The sequence below is a fragment of the Nematolebias whitei genome, chromosome 16 (genome assembly GCF_014905685.2).
Source record: "Nematolebias whitei isolate Nwh7 chromosome 16, NemWhi1, whole genome shotgun sequence".
NCBI lineage: Eukaryota > Metazoa > Chordata > Actinopteri > Cyprinodontiformes > Rivulidae > Nematolebias > Nematolebias whitei.
This window is the reverse complement of record NC_056513.1, coordinates 10,813,393-10,822,885: the sequence shown is the minus strand read 5'-3', so window position 1 is coordinate 10,822,885 and position 9,493 is coordinate 10,813,393. Positions and strand designations below refer to the sequence as shown.

The window sequence follows — 9,493 nt, the reverse complement described above, 5'->3', positions numbered from 1 at the left end:
CCCCCCCCCCACACACACACACACACACACACACACACTTTTACTATAAAACATTAGTTCAGGCGGCGCAGTTTCTCTTTCTTCATGAACAAATCCATTCCACTTGATTAATAGGAGAATATTCAAGCCACTAAAACGCCACTCCAGGTTTTCCTGGTTACCTCCAACTCTCCACCGTCCCTTCCTGCCTCTTGCCTCGGCAGAAAACGCGCACAGGTGGAGGAGGTGGAGGTACCTGTGTTACTTGCTCGCCAGTTTAGCAAGCTTAGTGTGGGCAGTGGTTGACCAGGGGGTTGATCATAAACATAAATTCATGTTATCCTGATGCATGCTCAATAATCCAGGTAGAAAAATCTAAAAAAGTTAAATCTGGTCCTCTGGACATTCAAAAAAACAAAACAAAGCAAAACAACAAAAAAATGTAGAAACGTTTCGTCTCTCATCCAAGAGACTTCTTCAGTCTGAGGTGCTGTATTCAGCTCAGTCTCTTGACTCCTCACCCTGTCTCTAAGGGAGAGCCCAGACACCCTGCAGAGAAAACTAATTTCAGCCGCTTGTATCCGAGATCTCATTCTTTCGGTCACAACCCAAAGCTCGTGACCATAGATGAGGGTGGGAACGTAGATCGATCGGTAAATTGAGAGCTTTGCCTTTTGACTCAGCTCTCTCTTCACCACGACAGACCTGTACAGCGCCCGCTTCACTGCAGACGCTGCACCTATCCGCCTATCGATCTCACGCTCCATTTTTCCCTCATTCGTGAACAAGACCCCAAGATACTTGAACTCCTCCACTTGGGGTAGGACCTCCTCCCTGACCCGGAGAGGGCACTCTACCCTTTTCCGGCTCAAGACCATGGCCTCGGATTTGGAGGAACTGATCTTCATCCCGACCGCGTCGCATTCGGCTGCAAACCGCTCCAGCGAAAGCTGTAGACCACGATCTGATGAAGCCAATAAGACCACATCATCTGCAAAAAGCAGAGACGCAATCCTAAGGCCACCAAAACGGATCCCCTCAACACCTTGGCTGCGCCTAGAAATTCTGTCCATAAAAGTTATGAACAGAATAATAATAATATTAAAGTGTCAGCAATTGCATATTTCTATGCAATGTTTTTTTTTTCCAAGAGTCAAAATACTACATTGAGAAAGTTTGTTACTAAACACTGTGTAGTCCATTTGTTTATCACTGTTGAACTACAAAATAACAGTTCAATCTTTTATAGTGAATTTCTTTGGAGTGGTTATGAGTTGTCATTGTTCTACCTGCAGTAAATACTGAACAAAGAATCAATGTATTTCCTGACTCTGCTCTCTTTGCATTATGCCCATTTTCAGTAAGGGATTATGAAAATTTACAAAAAGAATGCTGTTTGGATGGTATGAAGGACATACCCATGTCATACACTTGTGAGAGGCGAAGTGAGTACATTGCTGAAGGTTTAGCCTGTAAGGAAGCTTTCCTGCGCTGCTGCAAGACGATCCAAAAATACAATGCTGAGAGGAGGGAAGACGTTTTACTACTAGCTCGCAGTAAGATATGAGTACAAAATATGTGGGGTAATTTCATCCTTTCTTGGTTATATTAAAAAAAAAACAACTTACTTTTAAACTTGTTTTTTTTTTATCATTTTCTAAGGTAAGAAAGATAACCTTTACACAGGCAGCGATTATGTACATATACGATCCAACTTTCCTGAAAGTTGGCTATGGTCTGACATCACTCTAAATCCTTGTCCTAACGAAGACCTCGACTGGTGAGTAAAATAATATAATTAAAATATTGTTATAATTTTGTTCTGAAAGTAACTATTAGAAGCTTAACTATTTTTCAGTACGTTAACATCAACTGAGATAAAGAAACCTTTACCAGACACAATCACAACCTGGCAGCTGACTGGCATTAGTTTGTCAAAAACTTATGGTAAGGATCTATTGTTTTTAAATCTTAATTTTGTTTTTATATTACTCTTAATTTAATAAAGCAAAATATAATGCAGAAAAGGATTATAAGGAGGGGAAAAGGAGTGCCAAGAGACAGAAGGAGAATTGGACAGTCAAGAGTGTATGACTGAGGGTAGCAACTCTAAATGTGGGGACAATGACAGGCAAAAATAGAGCTGGATGACACGATGCAGGGAATGAAAGTACATGTTTTATGTGTCCAAGAGACCAAGTGGAAGAGTAGCAAACCTTACAACATTGGGCCAGGGTTTAGGCAGTATTATCATGGTATGGATAGGAAGGGAAATTGAGTAGGGGTGGCCCTAAGGCAAGTGTTTGCCAGAAATATAGAAGAGATGAAAAGAGTGTCTGTTTGGGTGACAGGTCTGAAGGCAGAAGTAGAAAGTCTGATGTTGAATGTCAGTGGTTATGCTCCACATGATGGATGTGAGGTAGAGGAGAAACATAAATTCTGGAGGGATCAAGATGAAGTGATAGCGAGTGCAGGGCACTGAACAGAAACATTCTTATGTAAAAATAAGTTAACAGAAACATCCATAGATATATATATATATATATATATATATATATATATATATATATATATATATAATAATTTAAGACTTTATCTGAGGAGCAGACTGCTTTGAATGTAACTTCATCACAGAACTCTCATCATGAGCAAGCATGAAGGCGACATTGGGAAGGAAAAACTCCCTCATGAGAAAGAAACCTTTAACAGAACCAGGCTCAGGACAAGTGGTCATCTACTTCGACCGGCTGGGTTTAGTAGGAACAAATACACAATAGCAGGTCAAGAATCGCATGTTAAGATAGAAATAATATCAAATGAAAACTATTCCGTTTTAACAATTCATTTAAGGAAATGAGGTCAGTTTGGCCTCTAGTAGTCTAAGCTTAAGGCAGCATAACAAGCCAACCCTAATTATAGGATTTATCAAAAAGGAAAGCCCAGTCTCAAAACTGTGGCAAAAAACTGTAAGAATTGTAAGAATCTACAAACTCAATAGGAACACCATGCATGGATGACATAAGACGAAGAGTTGCTGGCACCGACTTTCTATTGAAAAACACAATCCCTTTGGTTTTATCAGCATTTAGCAACAGCTTGAGATGGAATAAGTCTGACTGAATGATATCAAATGCAGACTGTAGAAGCTGGAAAACCTTGGGAACTGTGTTAGTTTGGCAATAGACAACAGTGTCATCAGCATAAAGATGCAAGGATGTGTCAAGAATGTTTTGACCTACATTATTTATATGAATTGTAAAAACAGTGGGACCTAAATCTGAGCCTTGTGATGACCATTAAGTAACTAGATGAAGTACCATTATGTCAAACATATTGCCTCTGACCTGAGAGATAGTTTGAGAACCAGCCAACAGTGTGATCTGAGAAGGCAGTATCTGAGAGCTTGTGGCATAAGATGACATGATGGTTTAATAAAATGAATGAATGAATGAATGAATGAATGAATGAATGAATGAATGAATGAATGAATGAATGAATGAATGAATGAATGAATGAATGATTAACTGGACAACTACAGCAACAAGGATTAGCCATGCAGGTAGTGACATGATTTTTATCATGTCAAAAGGGGGAATTGAAATATAATTTTATCAGATAATATATTAACTTAATGAAATGTCTAGATATATGTATCCCGTTTTGTTATTTAAAATAATGTGTTAAAACATGATCTGATTCCGTTTCCGGTAGAAAATATAGTTTCAGCTACATGCCTACAACTCCCAGACATTCACGCACCCACCCATTATAGAACACAAGATGGTGAGATATTATTGGTTGAGAGCTGGGTCACATGATAGAGTAGGACTTCCCATTCGTTGATGGTGGTGACGACTCCAGGAGGTGTGGCCAAGCTCTGAAGAAGATGGGTTGTCTGTTTACGTTCGGCGCCATTGTTCGTGACCGCATGGTGGAGTTACAATGGCCCAGGGCTGGTGATCTTGCACTTTACATGTAAAATAAACCTTCTGAAATGGAAGACTATTGCTCCTCCTCTCCCTGCTTCAGATCAGAACACATTCTTACAGTAGGAAGGTACTTAGTGTGTCATATGGAGAGAGAAAAGATGATAAGGAAACCTGGTGGTGGAATTGTGAAGTGCAGATAGTGATCCAAATGAAAAGATTAACCAAGACAAAATGGGTTAGTGTGACATGTTGTACAATGAACCGTATAATGAACTGTTCAAGTGGCTGGACACTTAGACAGAGCTCCAATAAAAGAGAGCTCCAACAAGTTATTATTGGTGCTCCAATACAAAGAGCTCCAATAAGTTCACACAAGTGTTGGACTTTAAGTAAATAGAGTCAAGGTAAATGGGAGTGCGGTGAAGAGGTAAAGAAGAGAATCCAGACAGGATGAGGTAGATGGAGAAATGTTTCAGGAGTGGTATTTGACAAAAGGGTGACAGCAAAGGTGTACAAGAGAGTAGTAAGACCAACTTTGTTGGATGGTTTGGAGACAGTGGCACTGGCAAAAAGACAGTGAGACAGGAGAATGAAGTAGAAGTGACAGAAATGAAGATGTTGAGATTCTTCTTAGGAGTTTAGGATTCTTCTTGGCTTTTTCCTCTCTCCCTCTTGACAAAGACAGATGCTCTCTTTCCCTCTCCTGCCTCACCTCCTGCTTTTGCTCTTTTACTTTTTGTTTTTATAAACTTTTTCAGAGCCCCTTTTTGCATCCCTTCCAAATTGTAAACTATGGATTTGGTCATCTGGTCTCTCAATGCAATTGATCAAATTTTCTCACAAGAAGACAAGGTGAAGGAGAGCCCTCTTCTCGGAAACATGATTGGATTTATGATAACTGGATTCTGCTTTTTGAAGTCAATGGAAATCTGGCTTATCGGCAAACTTGGAAACGCCAGCAGCTGTTTAAGCTGTCTGGAATGTGTGTGCCAGGCTTAGGAACACTCAGATTGTGTGCGAACTATCTGTGGGCCTGTGTCTTACTTTGAGAAGGACACGGAGGGAGACAGATCACAAATGCCATATCACAATCCGGAGACAACTGACAAGACACAAAGGAGCTGAATACAGGTATATGCAGACACTAATGAGGGTGAAATGACAGGCACCTGTCAAGATTACATGAACACAGGTGAGACAAGAGCAGGAACACAGGGAGGATGAACACAGAGGGGTGAATGAAAACATGAGGAAACAAGAGGACAGGACACAAACCCAGAAACCCTACACACAGCACAGATTGAACAACTGGGATATAAAGTTAGTGATGTCAGACTGAGATTGTTTGGGCATTTGTAGAGGAGGGGCAATGAGTATATTGGTAAAAGGATTTCAGAAATGCAACAGTCAGGAAAAACAAAAACAAAGAGGAATACCAAAGAGGAGATAAATGGATATTGGAGAGGTGGCAAAAGTGAGGACAGTGGATGTAGAGGACAGAGTGAGATGGTGAACGATGACTCGCTCTGGCAATCCCTGAAAAGGGAAAAGCTGAAAGAAGAAACTCAGACATTTGCAATATTCTGCCCAAGTTTTTATTTTTGTTGTTTGTTCAGTTACAACACTCACTGTCTTGAAATCATCCCTAAAATACCCCACCCTGATTCTTACTGTACACTGATTCTGAATTTGTAGTTTGGATTCAGTATACAAATATATTTTTCTTTATCTCACTATTGATTGTTATGTATTTTCCCCATTTATGTTTATTTTCCTCTTCTGTTTAAGGTATTTGTGTGTCCAGTCCAGTAGAGTTGATAGCTTTTAAGCCTGTCTTCATTGATCTCAGGCTGCCATACTCTGCTGTTGTTGGGGAACAGTTAGAAATTAAAGCAATTATCCACAACTATGGAATTGATCTCATCACTGTAAGTCTGAGCTGTCCCTTTCAACTAATTACATTTATTATTGATACATTAGGTCAATAAACCATGTCACTGTACATAAGATATATTTTGACCTCAAGTGCTATATTCAGTAAGAATTTTTTGATGATTTTTGGTGAAGTTGTAATTTATATTTCTGAAATGAGCGACAAATAATTGACCAAATACCTGAGCTAGACAGGCTACAATGCCATCACAGGGTCTCTTAGAAAACATCTGCATTATATATTTTTCTTTCAGTTTGTTTAAAATTATCAGTTGTTGAGTTCCAAATCTAACGTTGTCTCTATTTTGTGCACCTCTTTATCTTAATCTATTACAATAGGTACTTGTTAAATATAAAGAGCATGCCAGTGTATGCAGTGCAGCTTATAAGAAAGGATGGTTTACTGAAGTTGTTCAGGTTGGAGCCCAATCCACACGATCTGTACCAATTATCATTATTCCCATGAAGCATGGAACAGTTCCTATCGAGGTCATGGCATACAATTCAAATAACTATGCTGACGGAATCAGAAAAAGTCTACGTGTGGTGGTAAGTAAGACAAATGATGTGATTGCTTGTTGTATGTGGCTATTTTTCTACCTGTAATAGTACACTTGTCTAAATGTTGCATTCCCATCTCTGGCTCGGCTGATGTGGATAGTCTCTATGCATCTCTTCCTTTGATGAATGAGGGAGGCTAATTAATTAGGGGTCCAAGACAGTGGAGGCAAGGGAATTCAGCTGTAAAGCAGACATGCGCAGGGTTCCATCCAAAGGAGCATGGAACCCTATTGAAACTGTTCTGTTTCTCTTTTTCTTTCTTCTTCTTCCGTAAATAAAAGTCATACTGCAGGCAAAACCACAAGGCTTACTGAGATGATAATTAAATGGTGGTAACTATGGCCTGCGTGTGAAGCACAGAAAAATGCTCAGACATGGTTACGTGTAGGGGGTGCTGTCATTGAGGTGTTCAAGTGTTAAGGTGACTAAATGTTTCCATTTGGTCATCTAACTTCCATACCATAGGTTGTAAAATTTATTGGCTTATATCGTCACAAGATATAAGGGAGGCTGCTGTAGCTGAGTGGTTAGAGAAGTTGTGTTCCAGTGGGAGAGTTGGGAGTTCCATTCCACCACAGTCACATGCTGAAGTGTTCCTGGGCAAGACACTGAACCCCTCATTGCCTTCGAAGCATGCCCCATCGGTGTTTGAATGTGATCTAAAGCAGTGGTTCCCAACTTATTTTCTTCAAAGACCCCCCCTTCTTACTTCCTAGCCAATCTGAGACCCCCCATTCCCTCGCTACTCCCCTCTCCCAAAAGACTCAATCAGATTAATCTCCTCTGACTCCTCTGTGTGTTTTTACACATTTAAACATTTACAACTGCATGTGCTTATGTTTATGTTATATATTTAATAAGTGTGAGCATAACCAAGACCAACGATATCTCCCTACCTCCTCTCAGGCAGCCGCGCTCAGTGTTGCCAGGTGAGAAATGTAGGATTATCGTACTAGAGACATAAAATTATCGTATTTTGAGGGAAATTATCGTACACCCGTCATAACCAGAATAACAAATCGATTGATCCACTATAGTAGGATAGCTCCGCTTCCAGACCGGCTCTGCTTCTTTTTCTTTTCTTGTTTTCTTTTCCTCACTCATGGGGCGGGCACAGCGGACTATTCAGCCAATCATGGCCGTTGTTCTGAGACGAACACAAACACGTCACTCGTATGTAACATTTAGAAAAGCACGATTGGCTGGAATTTTCAGCCAATCGTGCATCTGTTTGCAGACACAGATGCCTTCAGGGTTCACAAAAAAACTCGGACAAACAGTTGCAAGAGGCTGATGACACCCGATTACAACCACACATTCACGGAATGATCAAATTATCATACATTTGGCCTTTTTTGGGATTATTGATCGTACAGAGGGCAAAATTGTCGTACAAATACGATAATTATTGTACACCTGGCAACACTGGCCGCACTGCCAACTGAGAGCTGGACGCTGAGTACTGACGTCATAACAAAGCGCTCTTAAAGTGACAGCACAGATTTTAGTTTTTAACATAATACGTTATAGAAAACTCTTCAAACATAGCCAAAATGAGGGTTCTTCAGTGTTAATCAGGATTTGGTGAAATTTCAAACATTATAATTAAAAATAAAAGCATATTTTCTAAAGTTGTTACACAGACATAAAATGACATTTTTACACCCTCTAAGTAGACATATTATGCGACCCCTCTGTGCTCTATAAACACCCCCCCCCCCCCCCATGGGGGTCGGGCCCCCCAGGTTGTGAACCACTGATCTAAAGCACTGATTAGTCTTTGTATAGATCTAGTAGAGTGATGTATGAATGGGCAAATGAAGGCACAGATTGAGTGTAAAGCACTTTGAGTGTCTTTAAGATAGAAAGGCACTATATAAGTACAGTCCATTTACAATCCCTGGTCTCTACTGAGTCTCATGGTGTAAGCCACGTCTATATCCGCCCATTTATTTAACACAAAATAGCATTATTTTGAGTTACATTTATCTACCTGGATTATTGCGCATGCATCAGGATGACTGGGAGATAAAGTTAGAGAGGCCAGACTGAGAAGATCTGGACATGTCCAGAGGGACAGTGGGTTTATCAAGTTCAAGTTTATTGTCATTCACATCACATGTGGTACATGAGGTGTAACGAAATTATGTACTCAGGGTCTCAGTTACACCCAAAAATAGCAAAAACAAAGTTTTTTCTTTTTAATACTACAGGGATCTAAGATATACACTAATCGAACATCAAACGGTACGCAAACAGATCAAAGATATACGCTAAACACTAAAAATGTAAAACAATACTGTGTATCTCATCCTGATGCATGCTCAATAATCCAGGTAGATAAATCCTGGATTTATCTGGCCAATCCATGAATACTGTGTATCCATAGCAACCCGAACATGAGTCTGTGGTGAGCAGATGGTTATGGATGAATACAGCAGCATGAGGTCATCAGCATGAGATATTGGTAGAAGAATGTTAGAAATGCAGCTACCAGGAAAATGACAGGTAGATTTATGACAGTGGTTAGAGAGAACATGGAGGTAGTTGGATTGAGGAGAGAGGATGCAGAATGAGATGGAGGAGGATAGCTTGCTCAGAGACCCATGAAAATGGAAAAGCTTAAGATGAAAGATAACGTTTTTGGGGGAAAAAGTTGCTCAGACCATAGGTCCTCATTAAGACCTTATATTTTCTCCTCATCAAATTCCAAGTCTGCTGTACAGAAGGTTGAAGGAGTTCAGGGGATGAGATTAGCCAAGGTCGACATGCGTCAAATGGCTTGGACTCCACAATAACTGCTCACAGTTCTACTGGTTTGAGTGTTGCTTATACATTTTTTTTATTATTATTTACTAAAAAATAATTTTTGAAAATATGTGGCCTGTAGCAAAGTGACTGTAATGTGTTGTGTTTTTTTTATTTTTATTAGAAACATTTTGAACAACATACATACAACATAGGTATTGTGGCACAGAAAAAAAAAAAAATCATTAAGCCCTGATTAAAACAAATGTAATATGTAAATCTTGTATGTCACGTATGTATGACATGTATGTCTTTACTCTCTCTCTTTCTTGCTCTCTCTCTTT

The 9,493-nt window shown here is 39.7% G+C and overlaps 1 protein-coding gene across 1 annotated transcript in view; it reads left to right on the top strand.

The window, feature by feature from the left end:
• The window catches only part of LOC119423085 (complement C3-like), a 55,262-nt gene that overhangs the window by 21,206 nt on the left and 24,563 nt on the right, over positions 1–9,493 (top strand). The window contains exons 18-22 of the mRNA XM_037690493.1: positions 1,341–1,535; positions 1,642–1,759; positions 1,838–1,926; positions 5,697–5,836; positions 6,180–6,389. Of these exons, the coding sequence (XP_037546421.1) occupies positions 1,341–1,535; positions 1,642–1,759; positions 1,838–1,926; positions 5,697–5,836; positions 6,180–6,389 (752 nt within the window). The remainder of the gene's footprint in view (positions 1–1,340; positions 1,536–1,641; positions 1,760–1,837; positions 1,927–5,696; positions 5,837–6,179; positions 6,390–9,493) is intronic.